The following is a 20,530-nucleotide window of genomic DNA, read 5'->3' as shown; positions in this document are numbered from 1 at the left end:
TCTCCCTCTTTCTGTCTCTCTCTCTCTGTCTCTCTCTCTCTTTCTCTCTCCCTTTTTACTCATCTTTAGTGTCTTCATTTCTTATAAAGAATTCATTAAAACAACGAATAAAGGATGTTAGTTTATATCAACCCAACATTTTGCAGATTTAGGGATCCCTGTTTACCAGCTGAGACACTTTTTAAACTTTGACTGAGAACACAGCATAATATCCTCCACGCTTGTCTCAAGGTTCATTTGTTTTGTCTGTTCCTTTCCCCACAGTTTAACACCCTATTGTTGAACTCCAGTGCCCAGAGAATGATAAAAATGTGCTAAAGTGCATACAGAAAATAACAGGAATTAATTATTTTTACTGGCCTGGAACTGTGCCACTGACTTTGCTCTGGACCTTATCTTCCACAGTCTGCATCCTGCCTTCTCCTATGGGAAGGAATGAGCTTATGTTTGTTCAGTAACGCCCAAGCCCAGCACGCTACGAGACATGACATGACTTTCAAAGTGGACACCATGTCCAGCTGCACTCTAATCACAAAACTTAAAGTGGCTATAATCAATATTTATATATTAACAATGGATGGCAAAGGAGTCGCTTCAGCTCTGCAGCGTTTAATGGTGTCTTCTGCTCATTGTTTTGGTTTTATGGCCTACAGCTTTACTGTTTTGGTTCACTCTAACCGCTCTCATGGTGTTGTTTTTGGCTGTATCAGGCAGCAAAGGAGCTCTGATAAACCAACTGTATGCTTCCTGCCCAGCACCAAACGCCGGACAGGCGACCTGCCAGTGAACATAGGGGAACATATAGCAGCTGAAGAAACAAATATTTCCCTCAGGAGTTGGTGGAGACAAAACAGAACAAAAAGAGAGTGAATATTGGACATACATTCATCAGGTGGCAGTAACACATGTCCAAATGAATTCTATTGTAGCTTCATATGTGATCATGGTGTAAAAGTTCAACATTTCGACTTAAAAGTTGATAATATGTCAATGCTGTGTTCGCAGCTTGTTTCTGGTGCCCCCAAGTGGCCAGTTATTGCACATCAAATTTGACAAGTTGCATGACAATTTGCTTTCTTGCAGAGAGTTAGATGAGAAGATTGATACCACTCTCATGTCTGTAGATTAAATGTAAAGCCACAGCCAGCGGTTCATTATCATAAAGCATAAAGACTGGAAACAGGGGGAGAAACAGATTAACTGACTCAGATCAAAGGTGGCAGAATCCATCTACCAGCATCACCAAAGCTCTCTAATCTGCACAAAATCTGAAGTATAAAAACAATAAGTTTTTGGAGGGGTTAACTTCCTCATCTCTGCTTGTTGAGATGACTCCGGGAAGGATATTATGTGTTAATTAGTGAGCTGTAGCGGTGCTTTGTTTTTCTACTTTTGACAGTTTCCCATTGTTTCCAGTCTTTGTAGCAAGATAAGCTAACCATCTCCTTCTAAAGCTCCATGTTTAACAGATACATACGAGCGTGGTATTATTCAAAGGAAGTAAGAAAGGATATTTCTCCAAAAATATTCTAGAAAGAAACACGTCAAGAAACAGCAGAAAAAGAAGGACCAAAAGGAACTCATATCTCAAATAAAGTTGAGTTGCTTTATAAAACAAAACTGTTAAACTGTTAAATAAGGAAATAGGAAACAGATCATTGTGAATAATATTTTGGGATAGGAAATGGGTTTAGTCAGACTGTCTGTGAGAGTCCCAGTGGGTAAAAAGCTGGGGATGAATGAGTCACACGACTCCCACCCTATATCCTGCCCCCATCCTCTCCTTCTGTCAGACACTGTATTCATCTCAGTCACAGCAAGTAATCAGCACATTTCTCTTTCTTTCTAACAAGCACACTTTCCCTTTTTTGTTTTCAAGTATTATCCTCCATCCTCATGTCAGTTCTTTACAACCACAGACCACACATGAATGTCCATGTTCGAACGACTTCAGCTTGTTTAACCTTAATCTCCTCCAGAATCAGTGGGGACATTCTTGCTTTGTACAAAACAGTAATTAAATATCATGTGATCTCCTGGAAAGGGAGGCTATTAGTGTCTGTGCAGTTAGTTTACACAAGCATGTAAACAAAGAGAAAACTAGGAAAAAAGACAGCTGGTTGCTGTCGTATGCTGAGAACATCATGAGACACTTTGCAAAGAAATCTTTTTATGTATTTGAAAAAAGAAAATATGATCCAAATTATAGTATGTTCTAAAATATGCAATCTCAGTGCTTTTATGTAATTCACTGTCTATCTGATATGAAATGTATCTGACTGATATAAACAGAGGAAGCACTTTTACTCTCTCCAGGGATATTTAGCTCCATGTCAAATAGATAATGTTGTGTGTATATACAATCTGTGTGCCTGTGTCCCCTGTATGCACTGGTGGATGTTTCCCCCCTCAAAACAAAAACCCAGAAGACAGTTAGAGACCACAAAAACATTCAGGCTCCACTTCAACTCAGTCTTCACATATTCAGAAAGAGCACTGACAATTGCACAATAAAAACATATTATAAATATGAAGCTTCTTCGCTCAGTTTTCTTGGTGACATTACATTACATACTATAATATGTTTATATGACATATGTAAAATTGGTAACATCACAAAGTCAACATGAAACATCTTAAAATATCTAAGAGACACTTGACTTTTCATCTGACGAAAATCTCGAATCTGAAGTAACTGTAAGAATTAGTAAGAAGTGTTTATTTAATGTTGATTTAGTGCAGCTTAACGGAGGCTGGGACAAACAACAGCTGCAGTGGGTTTGATTTGCACTTTGGCACACAGTCTTCTTCTTGATGTAGCCAACCTGCTTTTTAATTTTTTTTAAATGGATAATGTCCTTCCAAATAAGAAATGTTTCTAATGTCAGACTTATTGAAAGTGCTGATGGATTTGTATGTTTTTGTGCCCTGCCTTATCCAAGGAGCTGTACTGCATCTTCATATACAGATGGTTCACAATGCTGCTGCCAAAGGCAAAGTGCAGAGACCACTTATTCCATTATTGGCCTCTCTTCATTGGCTGCCAGAGGGGTAATATATGTCAAAATATGTAAATATATAATTTCAGTTATTACCTATAAAGCATTGCTCATATACATTTTCAGTTTTTACAGTTCGAGGCTCACTTATATTTACTCACGTTTCTGAACTGATGTTTTGTTGTTTTATTGGTTCTCTTTTGCTGATCTCATGCTTTTATGCTTTTATTGTGCATTGTTAAGGACTGAAACAATTCTAACAACACATCTTTACTTACTTTAATTGCTGAATAAAATCTCCCTTGTGATAAAATTAGACAGTAGAAAGGTTACATTGCACTTTTCAGCACCATTCTGAGGTATTTCCACTTCCTATAATACTTCCACGCCACTACAATTCAGAGTTTGTATTGTACTTTTAACTCTATAATACTATAATTTGAGAATTGTAGTGACTTTGCTGTATTTAAAGTAATTAAAATTAGCTCCACCTTAACCACCTGCAACATTAGAGCAATGAACACATAAATAATTATAATTCAATAATATAATAGATTATTCTTATTATTGACATTATTCTGAAATGGGTCACTCTACTTTTACTTTTGGTACTTTAAGGATATTTTGATGCTAAAACTTTTGTACTTTGACTTAAATAAAGTTTTGAATGCAGGACTTGAAGTATTTCTACACTGTGGCATTAAGTAACAGATCCGAGTTCCTCCACCACTAATGATGAGGTTGAGTTAGGTCGCCATTAGCAACCCTGATGTTGCCATGACAGCCATGTGATCAACCCCTAAACTTTGAGATCAAATTGGCTTAATCAAATTCTGTATTACTGATTGTACTTCATTGAAATTGTAAAACATGGTTGTGTGTGTGTGTGTGTGTGTGTGTGTGTCTGTGTGTGTGTGTGCATCCCTACGAGTTTAAAAATAAAAACATGTCGTCATATGTCTAAGTAAATGGTCAGTTTTTGTTTTGGCTCATTTCGAGTTGTTAATCGGTCCGATCTGACTGCTGCTGTGTAACGGGAAAGGTGACATCAGACTGAAGGAATTTGACTCTGTTGGAGGCTGCTGTTTGATTGGTGGACGAGGTCGTTTCGGACTGACTGGACTGTGGGCGGAAACACAAAACAGTTAACATTCACTGGATGCTGATCAGCGACAGAAATAAACCTGGGAAAGGCTCGATACACACGGAAAACATAAACGCGGATTAATACTGAGGGGTTTTTTTTTTTTTATCTCTCCTGTTTTTACTTTTCGGAAGCAAAATGTTTCCAATGTGTCCAAAAACTTTGCTGTTGGTGCTGGTGTGCGCTCTGGCTGCCTCGGCTGCAGACAATAAGACTAAAGGTAAAAGACTTCAGTTCACTTTACTGAGTTTAAAACAATGTGGATGCGTCACACACACCACTGTGTTAAACAGGGGGGGTTTATAGGTAGCCTACTACAAATATGTAAGGTTGTACATCGATAAATTATGTAAGAACGTTTATAATATAATTTAGGCTCATTTGGCGCTGAAAAGATAAAAAAAAAGGTTAATCAGCAACTATTTTAGTAATAAACTTTCATATTTCAATAAATAAATAGTAAAACAATGTCCAACCTTCTCTGGTTCCACTTAAGCCTATTTGGTGCTTTTCTTTGTCACAGATGAGAGTAAACTGAACAACTTTTGGTTTTGGACTTTTTTAGACCAAACGATTAATTGAGGAATAATCTCAAACTAATCGATAATAAAAAATAACCATAGCTGCATCACGATAATATAGAATATTATGCTGTAAAAAGGCTGCAAATTGCGATTGTTTTCATTATCAATGGACTCCTGGGGGTCCTTCAGGGGATTCCCGGAAAATTGGGGGATATTTTACTTTTATGGAGTAGTCTGTTATTCATAATCGATTAATCTGCCGGTGAATTCTATGATTTTCATTTCATCTGGTGTATAGCCCTGTATAAATTGCTTATTTTCTCTGGTATTTGAGTTAATATAATAGAAGACACAAGAAAAACAGCAAATATTCACATTTGAGAATTTGGAACCAGAAAATTATTGTTGAAAAATATTTTTTGTTCGAAAATATTACCTGAAAAGATCCAAAACAACAAATAATAGTTAACATTTTTTGTTGATCAATTAATTGCCTGGTTTATAATATAAAGCATTCTGATTAAAAACACCTATAATACCTTGATTAAGCAATCTTTCAATTCTGTTTCTTCGACCTGACTCTTTTTATTTTTTCTTCCTACAGGCATAATGCAAGGGAGAGGTTTTCTCATTTTTCGCAGTTCAGTGACAGATGAACCAATAGTCTTCAACGACTATACAGATAATCCCCAATGTAATCATACAAGAGGTCGGGGGTTTAATGCAACCAACTCCAACAGGATGGAAATGTCAGAAGAGGCTCTGCTGTTTCTAACAGGCCCTATGTCCACCATCCTCATACCTTCCTTCTACTTGCTGATCTGTGTCATCAGCGTGCCGATCAACATCGGTGCGGTCATAGCCTTCGCTCGGAGGATCCGGCCTAAGAAGCCGGCAGCGATCTACATGCTGAACCTGGCCTGTGCTGACCTGCTCTTTGCCGTGCTGCTGCCATTCAAGATCTCCTACCACTTTGGTGGCAACAACTGGATATTCGGCCCACTTATGTGCCGTGTGGTCACCGCAGCGTTTTACTGGAACATGTATTGCTCTGTTCTCCTCATAGCCTGCATCAGTGTGGACCGTCTTCTTGCTGTAGTCTACCCCATCGACTCCCTGGCTTGGAGGAGGCCACGGAACTCAATCATAGCCTGCGTGACCATGTGGATACTGTCTTTAGCTGGTTCGGTGCCCCTCGTCCTCTCCGAACAGACTGTTTACCTTACACAGCTGAACATCACTACCTGCCATGATGTCCAGTCCGCCACACATGAGCTAATCGGGTATTACAAGATCTACTTCATCACCCTCTGCTGCGCCCTCTTCTTCCTGCCTCTGCTCATCACTGTGGTGTCTTACACTCGGGTGATCTGGTCTCTGAGCAGGGTCCCGCATGGGGTCCCCGGGCGCTCACGCAGAAGAACAAGAGCAGTGGTGATGGCTTTTACAGTGCTGGTGATGTTTGTTCTGTGTTTCACGCCCACAAACTGTTTACTTTTAGCCCACTACCTGCAGTTCAATGAGGGACTCGAGAAGACCAGGGATGCCCCTGATGGCTCCTATGCTGCCTATCTGGTGTTTATGTGTTTAGGAAGTCTGAACTGCCTCCTGGATCCTCTGCTCTACTACTTTGGATCATCCCAGTGCCAAAGACAACTAGCCAGTGCTCTGAGATGTCAGAAGATTACAGAGGGAAGCAGCAGTCATTCGTCATCTAGTTCTTGCAGATCCAGCAGGAGAAAAATTCTGAAGTCCAGCCATACAGAAAGCTCCAAAATAAACACATCAGTCACCAAAATGGACTCCTTCCAGCAAAATCTCAACAGCCAATACAAAAAACTGCTGGTCTGATACTGATTCATTAATCAGAGATTACCTGACTCTTATCTGTGATATTGCAGTTACCAAACCGGTAGAAATATTTTATTATGAAGTCCAAGTAACAGCAAATAAAGATCATAGAGTTGGTCTGTAGGGTTTGGAACCTCTGTCATTTTCCATCATGATAAGGATGAATGGAGGACAACTGAACCTATCATGCCAACAGAAATGAGTTGAAAATCTGGGTTTTATAACAGCTAATGTGCAATGATAGACGTGCAGGGGTGGATCTAGAGAATATTCATGGGGGGCCAGAGGGTGGCATAAATATGCTGTTTTAACCACAAACTATCGCATATATCAGTATTTGCTTGGAAAAGCCCCTAAATTAAGATATTTTAAAAACTAGATTATTGTGGCACATTTAGAAATCAACAAAAACATTTTATTTTCAAATCTTCAGACATTTTTCCTAATACATTTCCTTCTTTTTTTTTTCATTGACTTTAAGCTTACAGTGTAAAATATGCTTGTAACAGATCATTAAATTCATTTCCATTTTTTAACACATTATTTTTAATGAATCTAAATTAATTTGTTAAATTTGACCATACTAGGGTGGCCAGCCATGTTTTTCATGCCACCCCTCTAGATCCGCCCCTGCAGACGTCCCTGTCGAGAGATGAATGAAGTAAAAAAAAAACAATGTACGGAAGGAAGTTAACATTAGATAAGAATGTGCTTTCTAGAACAATTCAGCTGAATATTTCAAACTATGAAAAGCTTTTATTTTTGCACTGTATGTGTTACATGAGTTTATAAACTGCATTTAATGGAAGGAAACAATTAGCTGTTTTGTATTTTGTATATTTTTCCTGTATAATAATTTTGCTGAAAAGCTTATTTCAAAGCACTTAAAGCTGTCAGTCACATTTTACGTTGTATGTTTTTTTTTAAGTATTCACTTTTTTTTTTTTACCACTTTTGTTCTGTGAATAAATATGTCATCATATATTATTATGATAGTGTTAAAAAGATAACCAAGAAACAGCAGTAATGGGCTGACCAAATGTCCCACATTGTTATAGTTTGTTTCATGCTGCTCTCTGCTGGTTGGAAATGTGAAGTACCTTTTTTATATGACGTTGTCATTTTACACCATTGTCCAGGTTCTTTTCTCCTCCAGCAGGCGGCGCTATTGTACTGTTAATAGAAGGTAACCTGAAGGATCTAACCTCAGCCACTTCTCTTTCACTGTGTATTGGTCTTAGGAGAGAATTATGTGATAGTGTAAAGCAACTATGGACTGAATAAATACTCTCTCAAAACAACTGACTGTCCTGTAGTTTATTTGTTTGAGCTTTTAAGCAGCCCACCATGACAGCAAAGCCCATATGATCGCTGAAGACTGTTTAAACCATCGCCAGCTAAACAAACGAACCAACAATGGAGGACATGTATAGACGTTGCATATCATCCACACTCGTGTTTGTGTATATTTTAGTACTGGTATAAAGTAGTTTCTGTTCTGCATTTCCCCTAAGTTCACAAGGTATGGGGGGAGGTAAAGGTTAAGCTATATACTAAGATATATTAGTCTAATTTATTCAACTTAACTTGCCATTAAAATATTTTTTAGCACAGCATCAAACTGATCAAAAGGGCCTTTCCTAATACTGATAACCTTTTTTTTGTAAAAGTACTAATACTGCACTACAAATAAAACTCCTGCAGTCATTCTTACTTAAATAAAAGTATGTAAGTATTATCAAAATCTACTTAAAGAATGAAAACATACTCCTTGTGCTGTCAGTGTTTTACTATATTTATTCTCTATATCTGATGTTTTTAGATTAATGTTACTGCTGCATTAAAGTATGTGTGCTGTAGATGTTTAAAGCTCACTGTTCAACTGTTTTACATACTGTTGTGTAGTTTAATCTACAGCAATGCATCATGTTCTATAAGATCCTCACTGTTCTGTGAGAACCACGTATCTCTGAAAAGAAAATCAGCCCTGCTCTCTGCTTTGTGACAATGCATTTTCCAGCTAATCCAAGAGGGATTTTAGCCCTCATCCTACTGATTGGGACACCCTCAGAGGTATTCTACCATTCCGCTTTGTCATGAATTTTCATTCTCTGTGTTCTTCATGACTTCATATCGTTATTTTCTGTTTCTGTTGGACCCCAATCAAAAGAACCCCAATTCCACCTATACAGTTTTAATAGATGGAAACCTTTATGGAGTTCATGTTTGAGTTCACTTGTGCCAAGGGTCCTAATTTAAAGTATCACACAGTATATGAAGGCTTGGAAGGGTTTTGAATGAGGCAGACACAGATGCAGACACCCATTTTCTCATGTGCTCCATCCATTTTAGTTTAATCATTTTAAAACAGATTTAATACCAGATACAACGTAATTTAATATTTAATTTGTAAATGAAGTGCAACTTTCTTAAGATAATAATTACCTGTTTTGTTTTTGTTTCAGATTACATTAACTAATAAGTTTACACTTTACTATTATGGTTGTATTCTTAGGAAGTCAGTAGTCCTTATATTTTAAATTGAAGAATTTTCTCATATTCCCATAAAGGGACACTTAATCAGACACATTAAACTTTATACATGGTTTTCACTGTAACTAAAGCTGTCAGAAAAAGGTGGAATAGTAGTGTAAAGTAACATAAATACTCATGTACAAGTACCTCAAATTTGTACTTAAGTACAGTACTTGAGTAAATGTACTTTAGTTACTTTCCACAGCTGGATCAGACACTATCAGACATTGTTCCTGGAGGTCTGGAGAAGTGAGTTTCAGCTGTGCCAACGCTTCCTGTTCCTAGAGTGCAGATATCACAACGTAACGTCCACCGGAGGCGTGTCTCTCGTGTCTGTAGACTTCAACGCGGTCACCTGACACGGTGACATCACGCAGGTGTGAAAGCCGGAGCGGTCTTGCGGTGTAAACTTGTTGAGACAGAGACGAAGAGAAGTAACGCGGCCACACCCGCCGAGAGAAGCGCACAGACCTCGACTGGATTGCAGCCATGGCTCTGAGGACGCGATGGTCTCACCTGTTCCTCCTTTTGTGCTCCGTGCAGTTCTGCCTGTGTCTGAACGGTAAGCTTCCCCCAGTTTATTTCCATCTGTGTGCTTTGTTTTGTCTCAGCGGACAAAATATTCAACTCAGATAGAAGTGGGATCAAAAAAGTGCTTTATTAACCTACACAGGTCGTATATAAGCCCTGTTTGTTTGATGGTTTTGGTCAAGATTACCTTTATAGGCTGGATTAGCCTGTCAGAATTGACTAGATAACACTGAATAATAAAGTTATATATGTAAAGTGGGTCGATGTAATGCAGGTGACTCATGCTCAAAGACTGAATGTCGAAAACAGGTCAAAGTGCTCACAGCTGACGGGAACTGAGTCTAACTGATATTTGAGTTTCCAATGTAGGTAAATTATAGAATGTTCCTGCATATAAACCTGTTGTACTTCTGCTTTTCATATGTTTTCATATCGTGACTAGATATAAATACCAAAGGCTTCACTGGTACAGAGACCGTCGAAGGAGTGTTGGTCAATTCTCCAGCCACAGAAGTCCTGAACAGTCGTCTTACAACCGTCTTCCTCCCGATTATCTACATCATCGTGTTTGTTTTGGGGCTGCCCGCCAACGCCCTGGCAGTCTGGGTATTCCTCTTCAGGACCAAGCAAAAGCACCCGGCATCCATCTACATGGCCAACCTGGCTTTGGCTGACCTGCTCTTCGTCATCTGGGTCCCCTTAAAAATTGCGTACCACTTCAACGGCAACAACTGGATCTACGGAGAGCCGCTGTGCAAAGTGCTGGTGGCGTTTTTCTATGGCAACATGTACTGCTCTATCGCCTTCATCGCCTGTATAAGTGTACAGCGTTACTGGGCCGTGGTCCAGCCGCTCGCCCACCGCCAGAGAGGCAACCGTACAGCTATTGCCATCTCCATCGCAATCTGGGTGGTGGTCTGGCTCATCACGGTCCCTCTCTACCTGTACGATCAGCAGGTCCGTGTGACAAACCTCAATATTGCCACCTGCCACGACGTCACCAGGCCGAGTCAGAAGAAAATGGCAGCAGGCTACTTCCTGACAATGGGAATTCTGGGATTTGTCGTTCCCTCCATTGTGTGCATCATATCCTACGTTCTCATGCTCAGGGCTCTTAGGAACAGTATGGCGGACCCAGCCATCGCCAAGAGGCGGCAAAAGGCCGTGGTCTTGATCGTCACCGTGCTGATTATGTTTTTAGTGTGCTTCACCCCCAGTAACATCATGTTGCTGGTGCACTACATCCTCCTGTTGGCCGAGGCTCCCAACAACCTGTACGGATTCTACATCACCACCTTGTGCTTGGCGAGTCTCAACAGCTGCTTCGACCCTTTTATCTACTACTTCATCTCTGAGGACTTTAGGGAGCATGTGAAGAACACGTTCCTCTGCAGGAGCGAGAGGACAGTGGAGAGGATGAGGGTCTCCTTCAGCGCTCTGAAGTTCTCCAAGAAGAGCAACACGTACACGTCCGAGTCCGGGAACACCAAGAGCACTGACTGCTAGCGCCTTGCTGGTTTTTAAGCTAATTATTAATTATTAAACTTCCCTCAGGTATAACATAAAATGAAAGGAGTCGTCTGTGGTGATGACGGCCTGCATGCTTTATGCTGTCTTTAAGTTACTGCGTTTTTATTTTTGTAAATTAATTTTTATTTTTTATATGATAAAACAACTTTTATTTAATGCACTTTTTATTCCACGCTGTCATTTTACTGAGATGAATTCTTTGTCAGCGTTTTGATGTGCCAGATGGTTTTGAGACCGAAAATGGGAAACATTTAGCATGTTGTATGATCCATGATACGTGCTTTACGTTTGTGTGTATATATCCTGTATGTGTTTTTAAAGTAATAAGTTTTACTTGTAGAACTACATTTTAAAGTTTGCCAATAAAAAGTAAGCCAACTAACTATATTTTTACCCTGGGCTACTATCTGCAGGTCTTTTAAAAGTCTCAAAAAGCAACTGAACTCAGAGAAAACCATCTGAAAGGGTAATAAAAAGCCCTAGTTTACAATAATATACACCTATAAACTAAAAGTGGGATTGTTGTGATAGAGGATTGGGCTGTTCATTTCTTTTTGGGCGTTCAGATGGTATGATTGCAATACGGGTATTAAATTACACTGTATGTGGTATTTGTCTTTAATTTAACTGGGTCAGCCCTGCAGTAACGTTGTATTTGCTTACTGACATTTTCTCTGACTTTACTGTCGGGCAGACAGTCGGAAAGGTCAAACTCGGTGTTCCTTATTTTCAAAATAAACTTTACATTGGACCTTTTCCAAAATTCCATGTATGTTCTAAACTAGAGTAGAACATGGTTTCATCCCAAATTAAAGATGTACAGTAAAAATTTTTTTGTGTATGGAAATGTCCTTTAAAAGATTTTTACCTCTTCCAGTGACAATAGAAACAATGTGAAATATCTTCTAAATTGTTGTCATTGCTTTTGTGTAACAAAAAATTGTTTTCAAATCACAATTGATGTTATCAGGTGGGATATATTAAACTTTTCAATGAAAGAAAGAGAAACTATATTTTTCAACATATTAAATGTGCAGTTTGAAGCTCAACAAAAAAGGTTGCACAAATTATTTTGCTCTGAAGTGAAACATACTGTATCTTCCAAAATAAACCAGTTTATAGAACATCCCATACTTTACTAACTTGAAAAGATACATTTTTCAGGGTTACTGGAGTAGAAATATAACTCAGGAACACGTTTAAATTGGCCAGCTTTAGTGTCAGTCATCATCTTACCTGATAAAAGCTGTTTTGATACAGTGAGAGATGGAGAGAGAGATAAGCTCTTCATTTTGACAGGCAGGGTGTGTTTTTACACTATTATTTCCAAAGAAATACCTACAGTCATATGAACAAAGACTGTTTAAACTTAGGACACACAGTCACAGTCCGTTAACACTGATGTGGTAAACGTCCATTTCCTTATACCCACAGTGCAATGCTGTGTGTTGAAAATAGAGCAGTGATAACTTGAATTTGATGGTTTCAGTTTATGAAAATGTGCTGCTTTTCTTGAGTGAACTGAATATATGTACATATGGATTTTGGAGGAAAAAAATGACATTTGATGTGACAGATGTCACTTGGGCTTGAGGAAATTGTAATGGACATTTTAAACTGTTTTACTCGATAAAATAATCATTAGCTGCAGTGTGGAGGTGAAATGTACCCAATCTCAGCAGCTGAACTGTCGTAAGAGATCTTCAGTTCAAGCCTGTAACAAGATCACATGGAACATATCAGTGTGAACATTATTTCCATTTAAGTACACATTTCCTCTTTCTAACCACAGACATCAACAGTATAATCTATATTCAGAACACTTTGTTTAAGCCGTGGCTTTAAAGTGATGTAAGGTCTCCCTCTCTGACTGTATATGTAATGCAGTATTTATATTAAATAGTATTTTTTTTCTTTTACTGCATAAACCATCATATAAGATAAGATAAGATATTCCTTTATTTGTCCCACAATGGGGAAATTCCGATCATATGTATGTATGATCATATGATGACATGTATATATGACATATGATCATATGTAGAGGACCTAAAGGATTTTGCAGCAGGAAATTGTGAAATGGTTCAAAGCATATTTCTGCCTGTGAACAGAATAATTTTCGAAATTCCCCTAGGGTATCCTCAGCATTACTTATTGTTTGATAGAATTATTTTTTAATTTTATTTCAAAAGTTTAAATATGTCTGAAAATACACATTGACATGAATCTTCACATTAATTAGAATAGCTGCATGTTAACAAGGCAGCCTATGTTCATACATGGCACTAGGCCTTATTGTAGGCCCAGTTTAATATACACAGTTGTATACAATAATAATCTTATATAGGGTCCCTTCTCTGTCACAGTTGAAGGGTCTTTGGCCTGAAAAACGTTGAGGAGTCCTGCTAAAGTATTCAAATCTAAAACCTTGAGACTACCTTCTCTACTGTCTCTCTGTCTGTCTGTGTGGCTCTGCTTCTTTCTGTCTGTCTGTGTGTCTGGTTCTCTGTCTCTCTCCTGCATCTCTCTTTCTCCTCTCTCCCTCCTCTCTCTCTCTGTCTGTCTGTCTGTGTTTATTTGTTTGTTTGGAGTGCTTGTTTGTTTGTTTGTCTTCCTTCTGAATTAACTGGGCGCCATGGAAACTCTGATGGAAAAATGATCTCGACCAGGTGGGCGGTTCAGAGATGACGTCGCAGCGTACGGACAGGTAGTCTCGGGGTGTGTCCTCCAGGGTTGCGGCTGCTCTCTCCGACGTTTAAGAAGCTGTTCGAGGGAGAAACTACCAGAGAAGCTCGGCTGAAGTGCGTCTAAAGTACAGAGACATGGATTTTACTCGGTTGCTGTCGCTCCTGTTGGTTTCCTGCTGTTTTCCGGCCTCACATGCCACAGGTAAGCTCGGGACTTCCTCTGTGTTTGTTGTGTCGTTGAGCCAGGGCCCTCATTACCGAGAGACACCATTAGTCTCATCCCCGGAGAGCCCGTTAACATAAACACACTCCGGTAATATCGAAGTGTATTGAGCTGAATAGGTTGAAACTTAATTAGAGTTGGATTAAAAAAAAAAAAAAAAACGTTTAACCTTGGGCTGTGGCCAGCTCCCAAACAGACAGAAATGCCGGGAAATGTAGGCCTATCTAGGCTTTTAAAAACGTTTATGATGAGTACCTTGTACAGGTATTGTATAAGGGGATATCATATCTAACCTGTGAGATCAGGAAAAAGGCTTATTTGCTTTTTTTCCTACTTTTTATTGGTAATGCTGTTATTTGTATTATGGCTAAAACTAATGATTATTTTAATTATATATTAATCTGTCTATAATTTATCTTCATTCTTTTAGTCTAAAAAGTGTCAGAAATTAATGAAAAATGCCCATCCCAGAGCCCAAAGGAACATTTTCGAATAACTTGTTCTGGCCTAAACTCAAAGATACGCAGTTATAATTCTATAAAGCAGCAAAAACCTCACTTTAGAGAATCAGGAGTCAGGGAACATTTATGTTTATTAAATGACTTAAATGATTAATTGATTATTAAAATAGTTGATAATTTGACCTCTTCTCAGCCCTGGTGTGTATTAAATTTGATCATATCCTTTTTAGGTAAAGGCCGCGGGTTCATCGGGTTTAAGGACCCTGAAAACTCAGAACAAGTTGTTGTGGACCAGGCAACAGCTGACACTCTGAAAAGTAATCTCACCACAGTCTTCATCCCGATCTTGTACATCATCGTGTTTGCGGTGGGACTCCCCGCCAACGGCATGGCCATCTGGGTGTTTCTCTTCAGGACCAAGAAGAAGCACCCATCGTCCATCTACATGGCCAACCTGGCTCTGGCCGACCTGCTGTTCGTCATCTGGACGCCCCTGAAAATCTCCTACCATTTCAACGGCAACAACTGGATCTACGGAGAGCCGCTGTGCAAAGTCCTCGTGAGCTTCTTCTATGGGAACATGTACTGCTCGGTTCTTTTCATCACCTGCCTCAGCGTGCAGAGGTACTGGGTCGTGGCTCACCCTCTGTCCCAGCAGAGGAAGAACAACAAAATGGCCATTGGTGTCTGTGTGGCCATCTGGCTGTTTGTCTGGCTCACCACCACGCCTCTGTACCTGTATGACCACACTGCCAAACTCAAAGACCCCAACATAACCACCTGCCACGATGTCAACATCATAGAGGACGCCCTCAACCCGTTCCCCTCTGTCAAGTTCCCTTACTTCTACTTCATCTTCATGGGTATGGTTGTGTTCCTCGTCCCTTGTGTCATTATCATTGTGGCCTATGTTCTGTTACTCAGGGCTCTGGGGAACAGCATGGAGGAGAGCACGGCATCAAAGAACCGCCAGAAAGCCGTGGCGTTGATTGCGACCGTCCTGGTGACATTCCTGGTGTGTTTCCTCCCCAGTAACATCATGCTGGTGGTGCATTACTCTCTACTCAAGGATGGAGTGATCAATAATGGTTACAGCTTTTACCTCTCCACATTATGCCTGGCCAGCCTCAACAGCTGCCTGGACCCGTTCATCTACTACTTTGTGTCAGAGGACTTCAGAAACCACGTGAAGAACACTCTGCTGTGCAGGAGCAGCAGGACTGTGGAGAGGATGAGGGTTTCATTCAGTTCCATGAAATACTCCAGGAAGAGCAAGTCGTACGTGTCGGATAGCGGGAACACACAGAGCAGCAGCTGTTAGTCAGAGAAAGGAGAGCAAAGAAAGGCTGAAGGGAAGTCACGTGTCATGCTTGTCTGCGCTTGTACTCTGGTGTACTGAAAACACGGTAGCTCACAGACCTCGTTGCACTGGGACTCTGTAGTTACGTCCGTGATAACAATGGACTTTAGGCCCCTCAGGTGCAACCAGGTAACCTCAACGCATCAGATAGCCAAAGATGAACTTTAAATGTGAAGATGACTGTACTTTCTAAATGTATATGATTTCATTATGAACTGTTAAAATGTGAAACACAAGTACATATTTTAGTTTTTTCTATATGAATGGAGAGAGGGTATGTTAAAGACTGATACTTAGTCCTCTTGCTTGCACAAAATCTGTTTTTTTCCCTAATATTTTGACTGAGTTCTGCACTGAATACCATTTAAAGCAAGTGACACCTGTAATAAGACTAAATCAACTTGACATGTTCAGGGGAATGGAACATGAAAGCATGTCAAGTTATGACTTTGATGAGGGTGTCAATGTAGCTCAAATCAACAAAAGGTGTGTATATAATATTCACTGCTGTTTTGTTGTTTTCTGTCTTGCCTATTTGGCACACTCCTGCCGCCAGCAAGTTTTATCTATTTTATTCTACCTGTTGAGTTTGATGAGGAAAAAGTTGAAACTGTTACATAGCCTCTTAAATAAATGATAAAACAACAGGAAGCAGTTTCTGTGAAACTCTTTTTTTTAATATTGCTTAACCAATTAAATTCCAGCTGCGGGTGAGTCACTTGCGTTCCTGGTTTTCATCATGCTGGTGGGGACGGATGTTGACGAGACTCACTGTCATGGATCATTCTCTTCGCCTTGTGGAAATGTTAGGAATTCATGGAATGTGTTGTGGTGGCGTTTATGTGAAAGTATGCGGACTAGTTTTCGATAAAACAAAAGCATGTATGTTTACCTGCTTGTTAATCATACTGTTTTCTGACGTAAAGGCGGGAAAGAAAGTGGGTCAGAGTACAAGATGCTAAAGAATGTTTAAGAGCATGACGAGGCCTGCTGTGAGGATGACCTAATCAGGTTGTGCTCCCACTAGTTTCGTTCCACCTGTAAAAGAAACACAGGATTTCTCATTTATTTATATTTATTGATGCACCACAGCAAAGACGTTTCCATTCGATACCTGATTTTGGTCTCAAATAGAGCTTTCTCTCTTGATATTTGATAAACTTTAAGCTAATCTAAATCTCACACATTTTCTTCTAAAAGATAATAAACTGTTGACAAAGGGGCATTGTGAACCATAGTGAGTGCCCCTGATCTTTTATCTATAGATAAGAAGTAAGTCAACTGGTGTGTTTCAAGCAGTAGCCCCACCCATAGAGTCGTCACCCTCCCCCACGTACACACACAGACTGAATGACCGGTTGAGGCAGAGCTGCAGGCCGTAGAAAGAGGTAAATGATTGTTGTGGAGTGTTGTCTTACCTTTTGTCAGCGCTCCTGAGTAAAAGACATTCTTTTCACATGTTGGGAACAAAGCCACTCCCTGGCCATTTTACATTTACACAGCTCCTTTGAATCATTAGTCAGAATACTGTGTGGCCAGGGCTCATTTTTAGACAGGATAACTGTTATTAACTGAACCTAAATATCTGTTCATAAAGTCATAAAAGTCAACATGGAAACGTGAAAAGGTTGTGAAATAAAAGGTTGGTGAAATCGGATTTGATACATAGTGACTTATACAGGGAGCGACATTTCCTATTGCACATGACCATGAATGATTATACAGGAATGTAAAGCACACTAGTTATTGGTGCACATTAAGCAAGTTTACTTAGATTCATAGTTTTATTCATTATAGCAAACTTATAGGAACATTTTCTCCACAAAATAACGGATATGTCTCATCACAGTGTCGGTAGGACAAGAATGGAAAGTTTTAACCCTGATACCTTCCCACCTGCACTCCAAAGAGCTTAATACAACACACAGTTTCAGTGTTATATCTTGTTTGTTTAACCCATACAAAAACTGAAATGGAAAAAAACAGGGATTTAAAGAAGTTGTTCTGCTGGCATAGTTAGCATACACAGATGAGAAAGCAATACATTATTCCATTAAATGTTGCTTTAAAGTCTGTTTAACTTTAAGCAGTGTTTTATAATTCAGTGTTTCTAAAATGCACATGGCTGTTAATTATACCAGTGGAGTTACTTCTGCAGTTGCACTCACATGTATACGTGGTGGTTTGTGTTGCATATGTCCACATTGCAAAATGTATGGTATGCTTTAAGGTTCTCATAAGTTGCAGCAGACCTGTAACCACAAGGCTGACGTATATGAAGTGTAAGAATATGAAAAAATAGAAAAGTTAGTATGGAGTTTAGTTATTTTTATTCATTTGAGATTAAAATCATTTAAGATATAAAAAAACTAACAGTGAGAATTCATGCATATTAAAGATAAAAATTACCAGACATGTTCTGTTTATTTTATTTAATTACCCAGCACTTGAATACTTATAACAAAGACACACAGACAAATACGCTCGAGTCACCTGAACAGAGTATTTCTAAAATGAGAATAACCTGTTGCAACAGCCAATTCCCTCATAAACCAGAAACATGCCAAACCAGTTCTGACTGGGTCAGGTTAGATAAGAGAGATGAGTCACAACAACTGTGGTTAGATCAACACCACAGTACTATGATACACTATACTTCCTGTGTGCTATCTCTCAATATACTACTGCACAAAAATTGTGTATCTTTTGTTAAATCAATCCGTCAAAGTAAGTCTTGTAAAAGCTGCAGTCTTTGTTTGATGTGTAAATTGTAGCCTTGTTGCTCTGATTTGTGTTTGGAGGAAAAGTGACCTCTGTTGGTTTGTTTGTTGAAATGCAAGTAACACCACATATAAGTGAAAAAACAAAACATTTCCAGTTCATATTAGTACATATATATATATATATGTATAATGTATATATATACATTATTTGATGAAATTCTGGCTTGAAACAGCCACATGATTTTATGTTTTGATTTATAAAAAAAAGTAAAATCAGAAGAAGAATCAATTGATTCTCACAGTAATCTCTATGTGTCCAAACATAGCAAGATATTTCAGAATAACCCCTGCTTCTGTGAACACAAAGACTTCCTTAAATATCACATTTTTATTCTCACAGTTGAAGACTTTGTATCACAAATATATTTGTTTTGGAGAGTTGAATTAAGAACTCTTCCAGTAAGAGCATTTTGTCTGAAAGAGAGGATGATAGATTAGTATTGCGCCCACGCATCATACTGGGATGCAGCTAAAAGACCGCTATTCATGCGTGAGAGTGAGAGGGTCAGTGCTGAGGAGGGAGAGAGGGAGAATGTACGTGCTAATCACTCTGACAGATCACACCATCTACCATCACCAAATACTCAATAAGGTCTCTTTAGTGACACATAAAGATACAACCATCAAGTAAGTAGTTTTATTCTTTGCTTTTGTTTTTCAAGGTGGCTCAGAATGTGTTACACATGTATGGGAATTGACCTGAGAATGCATGACAATACATTAACACAACTGTACACAAAAAAAGACATAAAAGATCATTCTTCTCAACAACTTGAGAAATGTTAGATAATCAAAACTCTTGACTATTAGCGAGCAGTGAAAGATATTGAAAGGGTGTTAAATATAATAATATCAAAAAGACAGGAAAGGCAGACAGACAGGGAAGGAGTGAAACTGGTCTGTAGGAGGGAAGAGAGAAAAAACAAGTGTGTTGGAATGAGAGCAGGTACAAAAGAGGCTGTTTGAGTAAAAGAGAGTCAGTGAGATATTAAGTCAAGCTCTTTAGTCTTTTCTACCTTTCATCTTGTCTGGCTCTGCCGCTGCAGCGTGGCTGGAGGGAGTTGGCACAGTGTGGGTGCCCCCCAGCCAGTCCCAGTGAGAGAAGAATGGGGCAAAGTTAGTGCCGGGCCTCTGGTGGTGAGCATCATGCTTGGGTGCACCTCCCCAGAGGCCAAAGGGCACCAGGTTATGCAGGGCCCACGGAAAGTCATAGCCGCAGTGCTGCTCAATGGACACATAGACGTTGAAGACCATGAAGCCCCACGCTGTGAGGCAATGGCACTGAAGAAGGATGGGGTCTATTGTAGCCCAAAAACCCAAGCTGAATAACTCCCAGCCAGACAAGTACTGGGTGACTAAGCTAAAAGTCTGGTTGTATTGGTGGTGCACAGCATGGAACGTGCGGTACAACCATGGTACCTGATGGTGCAGCAGGTGCCACAGGTAATACTGGAAATCAAAGACCACCATGCAGCCCATGATTCCCAGGAAGAAGCTCCAGAAAGTGGGTGCCTCGCGGGGCAACGGGGTGGGCGGCCTCCACAGCCACTGGGCGACTGTAGCAGGAAAGATGTAAAGCACATTGTTGTAGATGGTGAGCCCCAGGGTAGTCCAGATGTTAGGCCAAGTGACGGGTCTGTCAGGATGGAGCCTGTAGCGGTTTATGCACGGCCAGGTGGGAGCCAGCAGGTCCAGCACGGTGTAGAGACCAACCAGGAAGAAGTAGGTGGAGACGGAGAGGACCACGGGGAAGGGAGGGCTTCTCAGGAGGTCATGGTGGTTCTGGTAGAGGTAGTCCCAGAAAGGCTGCAGGACCGAACCGTGGGACTGGCCTCCAGTCACATTGTCCTCATCAGACATCCAGGATAAAGCCTCAGCTCTGAGTAACCTTCCTGTGCTCAT

General features: G+C 39.8%; 4 protein-coding genes across 4 annotated transcripts; 3 read left to right on the top strand and 1 right to left on the bottom strand.

Moving 5' to 3' along the window:
- Window positions 1-4,063: 4,063 nt before the first annotated feature.
- On the top strand, window positions 4,064-7,819 carry LOC118332639 (proteinase-activated receptor 1-like). The gene is made up of 2 exons (XM_035668027.1): window positions 4,064-4,363; window positions 5,272-7,819. Exons 1-2 carry the CDS (start codon window positions 4,282-4,284, stop codon window positions 6,516-6,518), a joined length of 1,329 nt encoding a protein of 442 aa, XP_035523920.1. The 5' UTR covers window positions 4,064-4,281; the 3' UTR covers window positions 6,519-7,819.
- A 1,643-nt stretch (window positions 7,820-9,462) lies between these two features.
- Window positions 9,463-12,141, top strand: LOC118332283 (proteinase-activated receptor 2-like). The gene is made up of 2 exons (XM_035667484.1): window positions 9,463-9,615; window positions 10,027-12,141. The coding sequence occupies exons 1-2, from the start codon at window positions 9,543-9,545 to the stop codon at window positions 11,088-11,090; spliced, it is 1,137 nt and encodes a 378-aa protein (XP_035523377.1). The 5' UTR covers window positions 9,463-9,542; the 3' UTR covers window positions 11,091-12,141.
- A 1,694-nt stretch (window positions 12,142-13,835) lies between these two features.
- Window positions 13,836-16,496, top strand: f2rl1.2 (coagulation factor II (thrombin) receptor-like 1, tandem duplicate 2). The gene is made up of 2 exons (XM_035667459.1): window positions 13,836-14,003; window positions 14,716-16,496. The coding sequence occupies exons 1-2, from the start codon at window positions 13,937-13,939 to the stop codon at window positions 15,804-15,806; spliced, it is 1,158 nt and encodes a 385-aa protein (XP_035523352.1). The 5' UTR covers window positions 13,836-13,936; the 3' UTR covers window positions 15,807-16,496.
- Window positions 16,497-19,640: 3,144 nt separating this feature from the next.
- On the bottom strand, window positions 19,641-20,530 carry ch25hl2 (cholesterol 25-hydroxylase like 2). The gene is given in 2 exon segments (XM_035668343.1): window positions 19,641-19,685; window positions 19,688-20,530. Coding segments are annotated over 2 exon segments (888 nt in total).

This window comes from Morone saxatilis, unplaced genomic scaffold (genome assembly GCF_004916995.1).
Source record: "Morone saxatilis isolate NCDOM2014 unplaced genomic scaffold, NCSU_SB_2.0 Contig21, whole genome shotgun sequence".
Lineage (NCBI taxonomy): Eukaryota > Metazoa > Chordata > Actinopteri > Moronidae > Morone > Morone saxatilis.
Note: the sequence above shows the minus strand (reverse complement) of the source record. Positions and strands in the feature narration are given on the sequence as shown.

Coding starts and splice junctions, on each gene's coding strand:
- LOC118332639 (XM_035668027.1), top strand. CDS start 4,282: ATGTTTCCAATGTGTCCAAAAACTTTGCTGTTGGTGCTGGTGTGCGCT. Junction 4,364..5,271: donor TGCAGACAATAAGACTAAAG/GTAAAAGACTTC, acceptor TTCTTCCTACAG/GCATAATGCAAGGGAGAGGT.
- LOC118332283 (XM_035667484.1), top strand. CDS start 9,543: ATGGCTCTGAGGACGCGATGGTCTCACCTGTTCCTCCTTTTGTGCTCC. Junction 9,616..10,026: donor GTTCTGCCTGTGTCTGAACG/GTAAGCTTCCCC, acceptor TATCGTGACTAG/ATATAAATACCAAAGGCTTC.
- f2rl1.2 (XM_035667459.1), top strand. CDS start 13,937: ATGGATTTTACTCGGTTGCTGTCGCTCCTGTTGGTTTCCTGCTGTTTT. Junction 14,004..14,715: donor TCCGGCCTCACATGCCACAG/GTAAGCTCGGGA, acceptor TATCCTTTTTAG/GTAAAGGCCGCGGGTTCATC.